Genomic DNA, 16432 nt, shown 5'->3' with positions numbered 1-16432 from the left:
ACATGATAAAATGAGTGAAAGAGAACACATGTAATTTCAAGTTACATCTCTTAAAATCCCCATTGGCACCTGCTTCCTTTTCTCAGTAATATATAGAGGTAATGTAGAAAAGGGTTTAATTTTGCAAAGTACATTTTTTTTCAACCCTATTATAGCTGCAGCTAAAATGTGCCTCCAGGGTTTATGTTTGGAAACACCGCAGCTAGGTGGAACTTAAGTTTGAGCAAAACAATTATTCTATACAAAGAAACCTCCTGGAAACCAAGCTCACCCACAAAATGTCAAAATTTCCCTTCTCACAAGAAGAATCAAAGTGGAAACCTAAGCCCATCTACGGGGTGGGGTGGCAGGAGGGGGAAATCACAAGACACGGGCAGAGCACGATTTAAAGCCAAACAGAGGCAAGAGGCACCAAGCTCCTACACACACAATAACAGGCCTACATGGGGATAAACCCTCTTACCAGCACAGGGCCTGGGCTTTCTGCTTCCACTTCTCCCTGAGCTGCATCCTTGTACTGCAGGGGGGACTCGATCACCAGCTCCTTTTTGACACTTCTACTGCTTGTCCTGTATTTCTCAGCCTGCATTCTCAGCCCAAAGCACAAGTCAGAACGTCTTCAACAAGAGCAGCTGCAATTCCCTGGCCACGCAAGGCGCACACATGCCAGTGGCCCAAGGAAGGAAAAGAGACTGGCTTCCCAGGCACAAGGGGTCAGCTGCACTGGCTGGCTCGGCAAAGCCTGTGGGGTGGGACAGTGTGACAGCGAAGGCCAGCCTCCAGGGGTGTTACTACTGCGGGGAAAGTGGGAGGCTCCTGCTTGCTGGCCAAGGGAAAACAAACCCCAAACTGAACAATGCACAGTGTACGGCCTCTCCGATAAAGACCAGCCTCATTGTGTCTGTTTCACACAGCATGCGTCAAGTCAATCCTAATCCAAATAGTGCAGTGTTTAGAAGAAAGCCAGCCACAGTTAGACTCCTTCAAAACCACTTCCAAGCTGATGCTCATGGAATGTAAGCCTCACCTGGGTCGCCTGGCCGCTATAAAAGTCTTACAATTGCTGAATGCTTTCATTTATATTGTTATGGCTAAACACCAAATGCGTGGCTGATGATCAAAGCAGAAGAAGCGACCAGCAAGGGGGTTCCCATGGGGTGCCAGAGGAGAAAAAGAGTTTCTCCCTGCATGGCAGACTGCTCAGGCAAAACTTAATGAACCTACTATTTTATGGCAGAAAAATGACACTATGCTTAGTAAATTAACATTCCATTTAATAAAAGCATTTGCTGTAAGCATTTCCTTAACTACACCAACACGTGCGTGTCACTATCCCACGATTCAATGGTGACAGCATTCAAAATGTGTTCTCCTAAAATCTGCCATTTTTATTATTTCCTCATATTAATGGTGGAGTGATTTTTTTAAAACTCAGCTCCTTGGTAGGGAAGAACCTAACCATGGTACATTGTAAGTATACAGAGAAATGTCACAATGAAACCCCTGTACAACTAATACATGCTAATAAAAATGCTTTTAAAAATAATCTCCTAGGAAAATCAAAACAGAGGTATTAAGGGATTTATTGAAAAGCTACATGAAAAATGAGTATTAAGGATAGGCTCAGACATTGCTCTGCACTTCCCGGGGTGCTTCAGAGCTCTCCTGTTAAGTCCCTCTGCTTATCCCCTTGAAGCTGGGAAAAATTTAGTAACAGGAATGAGGAGAGGAATCTAGTTGTCACACAGCAACAATAGGTGCCATGGGCACAGAACACCCAAGGAAGTATGTAAACTAGCCTATGAAGTCCAGGTACAAGTCTGCACTTCCCAAAGTAACTGAGGTTGGCGGGGCTCTGGGGAGGCTGAGAGGCCACCCCATGCCCAGTGACCTCATCCTCCCAGCAGCACCTGCTACAGCCACTTCATTTCAACAGCTAAGCCAGAGTCTCTGCCATTTAACACTGGGACTCCTTCTCAGTGTGGTATTAATGATGTAATGAATCATGAGAGATCAACGAGCCCATCAAAAATGCTGGCTAATAATTTTTTGAATACCAAATTTCTAGACCTTGAGTGAACTTTCAAAATAAATAAAGGCTCTCTAACCAAAGTTACGTTCCAAAATAATAAGATCTATGAATTTAAAAATCTTTGTAAAGTTACAAGAGAATAAAAAAAAACACAGTCTGAATTACATATATGTAGAAGTGACATGACAGCCAAAGCAAAATTTAGAAATACCCTAGACGTCAAAGAGGTGAAAAAGGATGACGCCACAAGCACGAAACGGAAACGGGGCCTGACTGATGTACGGCCTGACCAACAACTGCAAGCCTTTCTGAGATGGCTCACAGACTTCTAAGTCACCCAGCTCTTCCTACATTCCCCTCTTCATCAAGCTACTAGAGTTTCTGGACTTTAAGAAGAGAAACTCCACCCTATTTGGGGGTATTCTGTAAGGAACTTATAAGGTTATTTATTTGAAAAACACTGCATCCCAAACCCTGCAAAGATACTAACTTATTTAGTCTTTATAACTTTATGCAACATAGTCAGTCCCGTTTTACAGGTGGGGAAACTGATGCACAGAGTTTAAATATGTGCAGAAGGCTACATGGCAGAGAGTGGGAACTCAGATCCAGCGTACATTTGTAATCACAATACTGTGCTGAACCAGTTTATTCTAACTGCTGAAACTGCTAAAAAGCACAATATGGATCCCCAGCCAGCAACTACTGATAATGCTGGCTAATAACAGCATCTGGGTTTAATCCCATCTAGGAACTCCAGTGAAGTAGTAAGAGGGTCTTTAAATGGTTTTTAAGTGCTGGTACATAGTAGATGTTCATTTAGTGGTAACTGCTGTTGTTGATGTTGCCATTGATATTCTGACCTAAAGAAATAACCCTTAAGTTCACGACCATGACTATAAAAGCCTAAAAATGACAATGCTACTAATTGTGTTGCTGCAACACATCACAAAGCATTCCAGCAATGAAAATAACCATTCTTCCCTTTGGGCTGCTTGATTCTGACAGGTGCCTTCAAACATTCATCTGGAACACACATGTTCACATGCCATGAGCCAGACTTATTCTTCTGGAAGGTTTTCTGTATTTTTTTTAATTTAGCAATGACTTTATTTTGTAATCAAGGAAAAAACTTTTAATTACCTTCTAGGCAGCCAGGACAAAAAGGCAAACATGATCAGTTCCATAATTTACTTGTATAAAGCAAGTAAATCTGTAAAAAGTTTCTCACAGGTATTTATGTAAAGGGTCCTGATTAGTGTAGTAGATAAAGGTTCTCCACTTGCTTATAGGAACTGCACCAGCAAAATTCACACAGCTGTTCTTACCCACCTGAGATAATTGCAGTTAATCCTTGGGTGAAGTAAGGCAATTCCAAGAGCAAGACAGTCCTCGCTGTCTATCACCCTCAGGTGGGCCCAACTTATGAAAGAAGGTAGTTCTGAGGCTTAGAAGGAATGGAGATACTACAGTCAGTCATCTCATTAGAGACCTTCTGAAGCCATTCAAAGTGCTGCTGTTCTGTATTGCTCATTTAGGACACATCAACTGCTTTAGAAATCTGTCAAGGACAGCTGCATGATACAACTCCTCAGACTCTAAACCTCTGATTAGGATGTGGTTTCTCTAAAATGCTAATGAGAATGATGTCTGAGAACATGACAATGACATCTGGTTAGCACAGCCACTAGAGGAAATGCCATTTCAGGACAGGAAATAAGGTGGCTAAATTTTCCTTTATAACATTTCTAAGAGCAAAGTAAATATTGAGCCTCTGGATCCAACCTCCACAAACATCACTGAGCGCTTGCTAGCTACTAATCTCAGGTGCTCTCACACTGTAATCAATTTAACCCTTATAATACCAACACATCTATGGCTGGGGGCATGGCTCAAGTGTTAGAGAACCTGCCTAGTAAGCATGAGGCCTTGAGTTCAAACCCCCAGTACAGGAGGGAAAAAAAACACCATCTAGTAACATGTACTAAGGGTGTTGAGGTGTTGAGTTGTACTGCAGAAACAGACCAGAGTAAGCCCGGGGCGGGGGGGGGGGGGGGGGGGGGAGGATGTAGGAACACTTCCAAAACAGGATGGACTGATGCTTCTGTGTATGGGTTTCAGTTCTCAAGTTTTAACATACATACACATTATTATGCAGGTTGAGTACTCAAAACCATGAAAACTGTAAAGGAAATTTAAGGAATTTCTGAAGGCAAATTTTGATTCTAAGGTATGCTACCTTTAGACCCTATGACCCCATTTCCTCTTCCAACTATAAGTGTTTCCATCACACTCTAAGATGCTGAAGACCCCTGCTGGTGCCCCTCATTCAGGTTCAACACCACCTTCCCCAGAAAACCACCCTGATCCTCCCAGACCAGATAAATTCACTCCTTTTCTGGGCACCACTTTCACCTCTATAAGGAGCTTTGCATAGTCTACCTTATTTACATTTGTTCCCATCAAACTTCAGTGAAACTGAATATTCACTGAGGGCAGGGGCAGCATCTCAACCACCCTGGAGTATCCAGTCTCTGCAGACTGAACACACTCACTCACTGCTGAACTGAATGGCCACGCTGGCATTGGGTCACTGGTCATCAGTAACCCTAAAGTGAAAAGAAGTGTTTGTAAAAATATGCACATATTTTCATTTGTTAATGGCCTGAAATAAGGCAGCAGCTTTTTACTGATAAATCAAAACTCAATGGATAATTGACTAAAAATTAATATGTTCCTGTCTCCCAGATAAGCAAATGTCATCCTGCAAAACTTACTAGATATTTTTTAAACAAAGGTGCACTTCAAAACAGCACAATTAAATCTTTAAGAAGAACAAATAAAATTGTTTTTAGCACTGAATCTATATAAAATTTGAAATTGTATCTACTGTAGCTAATAACCACTAAGGAATAAATGTACAAGGAATAAATAATCAATTATCTTACCTAAAGGAATTTTTTTATGCTCTTCATTAGGGGCTATTGAAAGGATATCTAAAATATAAATAGCTCTGAAGGCAAAGGAAAACTAACACTAGCTTGCATTTGTTTCCATCTCTACTCCCAAGTGATCATTAGTTTTTCTTGTTCTGAGTAATCAGAAGTAGAAACACAAATAAGAAAAACTGCAAAAGGGAGATGACTAAAGATTTTCCACAGTATTGTCACTGGTCAGCTTGCTGGCCAGAGGAAAGGAAAGGTGTCAGAAAAATGATCTGCCCTTTTGTGGAAAACAAAAACACAGTGGCACGAGAAGCAGCCAAATAGAAAGCAGAACAGCATGGGGGCAGCAGGTTCGGGGAGCAAAACAGTAAATGGTAAACCACAGCAGGGGACAGAACTCAACAAGAGGATGGAATAGATGGGTGGGACGGGCAAAGGTGCAGGTGGATTTCAAAGTCAGACCTCGTGAGGGCTCTTGGGAGAGCCCTCAATGCAATGAATAATACATTCTGATATAAACTCTGGGGCTCACTTCAGTTATTTCTTATCATTAGAGATTTAATCAGATTATCACAAAGATGTAATCCACATTACCTTCTCAACTAATATTTCTTAGCCTGGAATCCAAGACTGAATTTGGGGGAAGGTACTTGGTAAACCCTCTAAAATTACCCACAGAACTATTCTGTGCCTGAAATTTCCTGAGGAGAGGCTCACAGAGCTCACAGAATTCTCACAGATGGAGGAATTCTCACAGATGGAGGAAACATAAGCCTCATCAAGTGACAGGTTCAAATTCTCCTTAAGCAGGGATAACAACCACGAGACTGCAATTCAGAGTCTCACAGGTTGCCTGAAGGCTAGGTCAGCAAAGGGGTCACATGGAGCTTGAGGGCCAGTGGGCACCTCAAGGCCATATTCACAGCTGCAAAACAGGGCAAACAACACAACCAGCAACCATCGTTTTCTAAGATCTTTAATGATACTGAGACGAAAATACAGACTGTGACTACATGCCTCTGGTATGTGGGACTATTCACTTTTTCTAAGTTGTCTACATTTTACAAGTCTTCTTCAAAAGCACTTACACGCCTTTAGTCAGAAATAAATGACCAAGATTAGGAGATAATGGTATAGAGAAAGCTCACACTGGGGTTCTAGCCCCCAATATATCACTCAAGAGCTGTGTAACAGAAAGTCACTTCACCTCTCTGAGCTCCATAAGCTTCACTGTGCAATGTAAAATGAAGGGCTTATACCAAAGGATCTTTCTAGCTCTGCATATCGCCAACAGTCACTATTGGAACTTCCCTTCTTGATGACATTTGGATGAAAATACACTACCCAAAGGAATGTTGAGTATTAAAAAAAATCACCCAAAAGAAAGACAAAGAGTAAAATATGGCTATTTTTTAAATGCATCTGATTCTCATCTCCAACAGAGCAGGGAAGAGCCTACAGAAGAATTACCTGTGAAGACAGTCATGGAGGAGGCCACAAGTTCTCAGTAAGCACACAGATAGGACGGGGGCAGACCCTGAAGAAGTCCTTGTTTCCAGATGAGGGGGGATAGTGGATATGTGTCCCAGGAGTGTAGAGAAAGCTTTGCCTGCAGACACAGAAAACTAATGACAGCCCCACCCCCACCCCCACCCATATAACAGCCTCCTTCCCTTTCCCTTGCTTTTATTTTTCTATGACCGTCACCAGCTTAAACTTTTCTTATTTGTTTAATGCCTGTCTCACCTTCTCCCCCAAAAGCTGCTCTGTAGGGGCAGTAATTTTGCCTGTTGTGTTCACTGTTCTATCCCAGGTCCTACAGCAGGGTAGGTGCTAAAAATGCAATTATCAATGAATTTACTGAAGACGGGCTTCCCCTTGGACTGGAAATAGAGCTCTTAAGCTCTGGACACCAAGAGTTTTTCTGTAAATTATAGTGATAATGATAATTTGTCCAGCAGTATCAATAATTTATTTTAGAGATGGAAACTTACAGAGCCAAGAAAAACATAATGTGCCTGGGATCTTTCTCAGGAAACTGCACTCCCAGTGTGGTGTGCAGCCTTGACCATGCTTGGAGTCATGTCCAGTGTTTTGCTTTTTTGTGGGTTTGTTTGTTTTTTTAATCTCCCCCTTGCCTTTGTCCCCAGTGCCTGGCACAGTGCTACGTATACAGTAGGCAATGCCTAAATGTTTGCTTATAGAATAAATGATGAATCTGCTTTACCTTTGTAGGATTTATCACAGACCCAAAACTCACAGGAGTTCATGAAAGCTAGAATTTTCCAGCTTTCCTCACTACACCCCACGTCATAAACATTGAGGTAAAGGGCTAGGAAATGTATTCTTGGTGTGAAAACTAATGAAAAACTTTTTTTAAATACTCAAGATTTTCTTACTAAATAAAATGTATCATTCAAGTATCACTGGAAGACAAATGTTCATTCTTATACTTTTCCCCACATCCTCCTTCCTAAGCACGCTAATGAAAAACACAAATTACCACCTTCCAAGTTTATTGGTTTTATAAACTCTTTATTTGTATGTGTTAAGTTCACCTAAGTCAAGGGTTTACAACACAGAAAGCTTGCAGACCTGGTGACTTATACATGATAAAGATGGGAGGAGCTGGCAGGAATCACGACTCTGGTCACTCCCAGGAGCTGCATATGACAGCAGTCAGTTATCACACAGGGGAAGCAGAAGCTCTAGGCAAACCCTGAACACCTACTTCTGCAAAATGAAAGGGGAAAGTCCACCAGGAGGAAACTTTGCTAAGGGGATTAAGTACCTCAGTACTTCTGGCTCCATTGAGCTTGCACTTAGGAGACAATGGTCACATGCAATAACACCAGTTTCCTGACAATAACTGGGAAGTCCCCTCATTAAACAGCAGCAGGCTACATCCCTTCCATGAGCTATCACCAGCAGCAAAGATGATGTATCCCTTTTCATCCTGCTGCCTACACGAGGGCCTGCCATTTCCTCTACACTCACGGCAACTGTATGTGAACCACCAAGGAATAGAAAACACAGCCAATCCAGGTACCAGTGGCTCACACCTGTAAATCTTAGCTAGTAACGAGGCAGAGATCAGGAGTTGCCATTTGAAGCCAGTCTGGACAAATAGTTCCTGAGACTCTATCTTGAAAAAACCCATCACAAAAAAGGGCTGGGGGAGTGGCACAGGTGTAGGCAGAGTTCAAACCCCAGTACAGCAAAAAGGAAAAGCCAGTGTTAAGGGGGCTCATGAGTTCTTAGTCCTGGACAACACTCCTACCTCTGTGGTTGTAAATACATGTAAGAAAATTAAATGACTTTCATCACAGGTAGGCTGCAAATAAATGTAACTAGAGTTGAAAATACATACACCCTAGATAGTGAGGGTGAAGGTCAAAGAAGGCCATCAAAGCTTCTCTTCTCTTTGCTGCCAAATCAAAACACACATCACATCACACAGAAATGGTGATGGGCGGGTGGGTGGAGGATGGATCTGCAACCATCTTTAGTCCTTTATTTAAAGCTGCTGAACAGCTAATTTAACTGATTAAATGTGACAATGAATATGCAATTAGCTTGATTTAATCATTCCACAATGTAAACGTGTATCAACACATCATATAGTAATACACAACTATTATTTGTCAATTAAAATAGATTTAAAAATAAATATAAATGCAACACAATGGGCTTCATTTTTTCCTTCTCACACAAGGGGGAAAAAAACTTTTTTCTTCTTCTTCCCCCGCCCCGTAGAGCTGGGGATGGAACCCAGGTCCCCATGTATGTTGGGCAAGTTCTCTACCACTAAGCTCCACCCCCAGCCTAGAAAAAACTTTTCCAGGAAAATGTGGTTTAAAAAAGACAGTAAGATGATTAATCAAACTCTGAAAACTGGAAAGTCAGTGTGTAAATATTCCACTGGCCCTTTTACAAAGAAGGGACAGGTCTTAAAGCCCTTCTGCCATTTCAAAAGTAGCTAAATGCGGAATAAATGAGGCTTCCGATGTTATACAAAGCCTTTAGGGTCTCTCCAGGCACATTTTTCCACTCACGCTTTGCCAAGACCTAAAGTGGGAAGTCGATACTTACCATTTTATTGTAACTGGCAGGGGTGAGCAAAGAAAGTATTTACTAAGCCCCTAGGCACTCCACATACATTCTTATTTAATTTAGTCCAATTTATCCTTTGCAATACAACACTATGACTGTTTACAGACACCCATACTCTTATAAATTAAATAACTTATACGTTCACATAGTTCTATGTTTTGGAGTTATGTTCCCAAATTAATCTTATACCTGGTAATTAAGTACACAGAATGCTTTTTACTTCAAATATAATTTTTATCTTCTTTCTAGGCATATATTGCCTGAAGAGAGCCACAAAGAATGCTAGAGAATTTTCTAAGGCCTGAAAACATTAGAAGATAACAGGATATCAAAACCAAAAGGAAATTTAAGGTTAATTATTATATCTTAAATATGGAATAAACGGCTTTTATTTTCCTTTCTGTTTATTTATATTTTCTGACTTTCCTTTATAAGCATGAATTATTTTAAACACTTTTTAAAAATTATTTCAAAGCCATTTAAGCCAGGTATAGTGGTGCATATCTGTAATTCCAGCACTTGGGAAGTAGAAGGAAGGATTACGAGTTTGAGGCCAGCCTTGGGCTACGTAGTGAGCTCCAGGGCAACCTGGGCTATACAGAGACCCTGTCTCAAGAAATAAAAGGGGCTGGCGGAGTGGATCAATGGGTAGAGCACCTGCATAGGGAGCTCGAGGCCCTAAGTTCAAACCTCAGTACCACAAAAGAAAAAACTGCACAAATCAGTTTAGATATATTGTAAGCACTTTTGTAAATATCACAACATACCCCCAGTACAACAATAATATGCTAATAAAAATTTAAAAATTTTTTTAAACTAACAACAAAAAGCCATTTATAGCATTTGGGAAGTACTTTAAAATAACATCCACGAACATGGCTGGTGCTTACATGGCATTTCCTCTAGGGCCTGGACTAGAGTCTGGCAAGGAAAGCACTCACTTTAGGAACAAAATTTACAAGAGTACTAAAAAAACTCAGTAATCAAAATAATAATACTATATGAAACACCTAAGTAAAAAATCAAAATTAGTACCCAAAGAAGCCACAACAAACAAATCAAACTTGAAATAAAGACAGGATCAAAGTAACTGGCTTGTTTCTTTTGCCAGGGATCCCAGCTGCCTCACTCTAGATCAGCTGCTGGCTCTACCTACTCCTCTGATGATCCTGACACCCCTTTTTAATTTTACAAATGAGAACACTGAGGCCCAGAAGGTAAAGAACAAGTTGAATCAGTCAAGAGCGCCTATGTGACAAAACCACTTTAATTATTAGGAAGCAATTTTTACTTTCCTTGACCATAAAGATAAAATCAACCTACTTTTTGTAAAACGTTTTTATTAGTATATGATTGTTATATAGGTGGTTTCACTGTAATATTTCCATATATACATATATTGCACCCCGGTTTGGTTCATCCCCTCCATTATTCTCCCTCTTCCGTGCTCCCCTTCTTAAAATGACTTTGATAGGTTTCAATGTTCCGTATTCATACATGTACAAAACGTACCTCAACCATGTTCACCTCCTTTCCCCTCTACATTTCCCCTCCCTTCCATTCGTGCCCTCCTCTCAACATAACCTATTCTACATTCCTGTCCTTCAATGTTTTAAGTGTCTGCTCATTGTTCAGAGGGATTTTGTCCTGGATTTTACTTGTAAATACACTGTACTTGACTCATCCAATCCCCTCTATTACTCCTACTTTTAAAGCTCCAACAAATGAGTAGATCTTCAGACAGCATCTACAACTGGAAAGGCTTAAATCTTGAGCTCAACATACATGCTTCTCCCTTAGGAGGTACATAATACTTCTGACAATGTGGCAAAGGACCAAAACCCCACTTGATGGAAACCATTTTATGTTCTTGTCTACAAGAACAGGCAGAAAGTAGGGAACAGAGTAAGGCAAAAAGGCCATGCAGAAACAAGGGAAGAGACTTTCCAATTAACTCCACAAAGGAAAGAAAGTCAGGAAGGAACAGAATAAACTGAGATTTTGCTCCCAGGGCAAGGCATATCCATCAACCCTCAGGACAGACCTGGCCATGGACCCTCGTTTCCCTTCCTCATCCACTCCCTACCATGAACCTTTGCACAGATGACTCTGGTTGTTATCTCCTAGTGCCTCACCTTCCTGTTTCCAGAAATGCCAGCTGTCAATGTGGAATGTATCCCCACCTCCTCCTGAACTCAACCTGTCAAATACCTGCTCACTTTGAAAGGTTTTGCTTGAAAGTCCCTAAATACTCAGACATAAAGAATGTTTTCCTGCTCTGCACTCCAGCTAAAATGAGGTGAAGCAAGAGCCCTGTCTTACAGGGTTTGCCAAAGCTGGCTGTGCATCAAGCTGTTTGGTTAATTATTATTAATTATATTGATTCCAGGAACCCACTCAAACCTTCTGAACTTGGATCTTGAGTTGATGCCCAAGGATCTTCATTTTCCACAGCATCTCAGGTAATACTATGCTGCAGGTTTTTGCTCTCTGTGTTTCAGAATCATTGTTCTTAATATAATAGCTTAAGGTTATAAAGGAATAAACAACAGCCACAATGCAGATCTGATACAAGAAAACATGGATGGTTCCCAGAAATACGTGGGCCCAGGTGTGACACAGATGATGGTATTTGGCTAAAAGCAGAAGATGGAGATTGAAGCAGAAGTTTACTGTTACCACTGCCTTCCCTGGGTGGAATACCCGTAGCTTTATTCAAATGTCATGGGAGATTTTCATTCATGATTGACGGATCATTTTCTATGTAGCCAGCCTTACTGAAAAAAGAAAACTCTGGGGAAGGGTCTTCTACCAGAATCACCAGTCCTCCTCCTCTTCCTCTTCCATTCTTTCCCCCACCTCCAAGATGAAACACCTTTCATTCTGAAACCTGTAAGAAAGGACCTACAGAACGGTACAAGCTTCATACACTTCTCAAATGTTGCTAATGGCGTGATCACACGAAACATTGTTTAGCAGCATACTTTCCTAAAGACCATCTAACAGAACCAACTCTAGCGTTTTGTTCCCCACAATCCCAGTAAAAACACCTTTCTTGCTTATAGGCAGAGTTACAAACTTTAACTCAAGTTCAAGGTTGTCACTGGTGCTAAGAGGAATGAAACAATCTGTTTAGAGAAAAGTAAAGTTCACTTCTAAGGATTTCCTCTCGCCCCCACCATATGAGGAATAAAATGCCAAATTCACTGCACTAAGACCAGCAATGAAAAAATGTGCCAATATTACAGGTTTAATGTACTATCAGTTTCCTTTCAAATACAATCTGCTCCTCAGACTACCCATTGTACAGATATAACTTTCATGAACTTATCTATTCCCAGATGCAAGACTTGAAGAAAAGGCAGTAACGTAAAAATTTTAAAAGCACAGATTTTGGGGGTAACATTTTTTTCTTTTTGGGTTTGGGTTTTTGTTGTTGTTGTTTTTGAGACAGCGTCTCAATATGTAGCTCAAACTGGTATTGAACTTTTTTTCTTCCTGCCTCTGCCTCTGAGTACTGGGCTCACATACATGTGCCGCCTTGTCCAGATAGCATTTTTAAAATTAAGATCAACACTCATTTTGAAGTAAGTGCAGCACATACCACCATATGAAGTCACTGATTTGGGGTAAAACACAGAATTTCTGGATTTACTAGAATAGAGCTAAAGTAATCAAAGCTGTTAGCAGATTTGGCTCCCCCAGAGTCATATGCCACCTCCTAGTCACCACTTATCTCAGGAACAGACATTCACAAAATGAAGACCCCAGACCATTAGCTCATCAAGTTCTTTTCTCCTCAAACTCTATGCAATTCGGTGACACATTAGTGCCACAGTTATTTGGCTCACTTTTTCCTTTTAGCATGACACTAATTTAGCCACCCTCTGTGATTTATTTAGTACTTTTCACAAAAGAGAGCTCCTTAGAAATGTTTACCAAAGTAGTGAAAAGAACCAAAAGGAATGCTCTTCTGGATTTACCAGTAATGCATTCGTGTGCTAAATCCCTTACTACTCAACCACTCAGTGAGCAATTCTTTCCCAGGGAGCATTGTGCAAGAAGGAGACAAAAGCATGCAACCTAGTAGGGAGGAGGTGTCTTAAAGAAATGCAAACAAGCAATTTCAGAACCAGCTGTGGCCAGAACTGGCTAGACCTGCACTGTCCAGCATGGTAGCCACCAGCCACATGGGGCTGCTCAATATTATGGTCAATCCTAGAGGTTCTATACTCCCTGAATTTGAAAGACCATGTATGACAAAAATGATGTAAAATATCTTATTAATAGTTTTTATTAAAGTTGAAAACATTTTGAATTTACATTTAACCAAATATATTACTAAGGTTAACACCTTTCTTTTCATGTATTTCTTTTTCTTTTCTCCTTCCTTCTTTCCCTTCCTTCCCTTCCTTCCTTCCTTCCTTTCTTTCTTGTGGTACTGAGCATTGAACTCAAAAGGACTGGGCTACACCTCCAGTCCTTTCTGCTTTTAGATTTTTTTTTTTTTTTTAACAGTATGTCGTGCTTTTGGTAGGAGCCTGTCTTGGACCTCAACTCTCCTACCTGAGTAGCTGGAATTACAGATATGCACCAGCACACCTGGCTCTTCTTTTTATGTTTTAAAATGCATCTACTAGGAAATATAAAATTACACATATAAATACATGTACAATTACATATGTAAAGTTACATATATAAACATATTGTGTTTGGACAATTCTAGTCTAGCTTGTACCCAAATATATTACTTTTTCCTAGGCAGAGATTAAAAAAAAAAAAAAGCACATTTTCCAGTTTCCTTGGCAGTTAGGTTGAAATTATATAATTAGGCTCCAGCCCAAGAAAATGTGGAAAGTAGGTCTAGGTATGGTCCTAAAACATGCTGCTCAATTACCCTTGAACTCTCTCCACCTGAAGGTCCACTGACACAGAGAACGTAAAGGCCTCCAAGGAGGGCCTGGCAACAAAGCAGCCACAAGTTAAGGAACTTAGGCTCCAGAATCATCACAAGCAGGACCACCAGACGGGATCGTCACAGGTGGGAAATAAACATTCCCGGTGTGAAGCTACTGCAATTTGGTTTCAGCAGTCAGCCCACCTTGCCTAATGACTACACTATGAAAAAATGCCACAACAGGAGGGATGACTGGACTTACCTGTTCAAAAGTTGTCAGGAGAAGGCTTCAGAGACAAGGTGTCATTTGAATGGTATCTAAAAGTGGTGGTTTCCAAACTCCATAGTGTCAGGATCACTGAGAGAGCTTGTTAAAACACAGACTGCTGGGCCCCTTTCTAATCCTCTCAGGTGATCCAGCCAAGGAGGTCTGTGTGGGGTGTTGGCTCCCCAAGGGCACCCAGGCCTCCCCGGGGCTCTCTTCTGAGCTCCCATCAGCCTCCCTCTCAGACCCCCCAATTTGATAGGTCTGCTTCATAGGCGTGGAATGCAGGTGGGCAGCTGAGTTCCAACAAGCTCCTAGGGCTGCTGATGCTGCTGGTCCTTTCAAGACTTCAATGTGTTAGAGCACCTGAAAAGCAAAGTCGTAAAGCATAGGCAAGAGTGTGAGTAATGAAGAGAATAAAAGGCACTCAAGGGAAAGGAAACTACCTGTCCAGAACAGTGTGGAGGGTTGGAAGAGCATGGTGTGCCTGGGGCACAGAAAGACCTGAGTGCTGCAGCACCCAAGGCAAGGTGAGGAAAGGACTGCAGAGAGGAAAAAGAAAGAGACTTGTATGCTGCAGTCAAAGCAGAGCCTTCCTTTCCACAGCATATGTAGTGATAAAAAAGTAATTATTTGAAAGTAAATCCTTCCATTTATCTACAAAATTTCTGGGAAAATGATAGGGATTCAGTATGGCAACCGGACCATTATACACCAAGAATGAAACTACAAAATCCTAATTCCTAAATGAACCACCCCTTTATTATCATATTGTTATGTGACCTTATAAACAACTTCTCTGCTGTGTAACTGCTGCACCTGCATCCTAAATAGAGTAATACTTGCCTCCCATTGCAAGAAGCCTTTGGGAGATTAGATGCAAATTTAAATTAAAAAGTGTTCCTAGGAAAAGGTATATAATTTACATGCAAAGAGTGTCTATTAACTAAACCTGATAAGATACAAATGGCCAATTGTCTTGGGAAGAAGCAACCAAAACTGACAAAGCATGATGAGGAAAGGCTCCACTGAGGAAACAGTGACTGTGAGGAGGAACATGCTATAGTAGGAACACCTACCGTTCAATACCTACCTACCTTTAGTGCTGGGCACCCTCCTTTCTACCACTCAGGACACAACAAAACAATAATAAGAAACTAAACAAAAACATTTCCCAATCCACCAAACTGGATTAAAAGCCAGAAGTTTGTGCCCTCTGAGTAGGTGAAAAATGCAGCAGTGTGAGGTAACCTCTAAGACTACTGTGACCAACATTCTATAAAATCTTATGACTATTCCAGAGTTCTACCCCTACCACAAACGTCTGTACCTACAGGCAACATAACAACTCCATGGCAAAAAGAGACCAGTAAGTACAAGATTCTGAAAAAGGCCTGCATCCAAAGGCACTCTGGGGATGAGATTTTAGTACTTGTTTTGTATTGAAAAATGCTAAGAAGAAGAGTTTTGTTTGAGTTAAATGTATCCCTTTCTCTGTATAGAAAACCAATAGTTCCTTCATGATTAGAAGGAAAAAGGTAATTAAAAGTTGTTTTTAAAAGTTTAAGTTTTCTCTAACTACAGTTAGAATTCTATAACTAGTACATAGAATTTGCTTATGTTGGAAAATCAAGGGAATGAGTAGGCTTTATCACAAAAAGCAAAAAGAGGGAGCATGGGGGAGAAATGGCCCAACAATGTATGCACATATGAATAAATGAATTAAAAAAAATAAAGCAAAAGATTCTGACACTACTTTCAAAACTATAACTCCATATCATCAAGTTGCAATATGAGATTTATTCATACAAAACCTTTTTTGAAAAGTTTTGAAGAAGTTTTCTGTGTATTACCAATTTAATGTCATCAGGACTTTGTCATAGGTTTCTAACATTTATTTTGCTGAGCAATAATACTAAAACACAAAACCCAATTAAACAAAACCAAGTAACACTAACCATTACCACTGTTTCGTGACAGAAAGGTATTCACACACACACACACACACACACACACACAACTAGGACTGGCAATCTTAGAATTTTTTTAAGTTTTCAAGTTAAACTAAAATTTTAAGAATTCTTCATTATATTTTTCTCATAAATATGTTTATGTTATTTACATATAGTCATATGTATGAATGCATATAACATTGTATATACATCTATACATTTATAATT

At 40.5% G+C, this 16432-nt stretch overlaps 1 protein-coding gene across 30 annotated transcripts in view; it reads right to left on the bottom strand.

Annotated features, from left to right (window-relative positions):
* Positions 1 to 16432, bottom strand: part of Dock9 (dedicator of cytokinesis 9) — a 260000-nt gene that overhangs the window by 160154 nt on the left and 83414 nt on the right. For 3 of the 30 annotated variants that reach the window (XM_074043071.1, XM_074043091.1, XM_074043082.1), the window contains exon 1: positions 464 to 938. The exons of 21 other annotated variants lie outside the window; for them this stretch is intronic. In XM_074043071.1, coding sequence (XP_073899172.1) covers positions 464 to 589 — 126 coding nt within the window. In that variant the 5' untranslated portion in view covers positions 590 to 938. Of the gene's footprint in view, positions 1 to 463; positions 943 to 14249; positions 14567 to 16432 lie in introns of those variants that run through there. 6 more of the 30 variants (XM_074043065.1, XM_074043069.1, XM_074043087.1 and 3 more) reach the window with 5 other exon arrangements.

This window comes from Castor canadensis, chromosome 10, assembly GCF_047511655.1.
Source record: "Castor canadensis chromosome 10, mCasCan1.hap1v2, whole genome shotgun sequence".
NCBI lineage: Eukaryota > Metazoa > Chordata > Mammalia > Rodentia > Castoridae > Castor > Castor canadensis.
The sequence above is the reverse complement of the archived record's forward strand: the minus strand, read 5'-3'. Positions and strand labels throughout refer to the sequence as shown.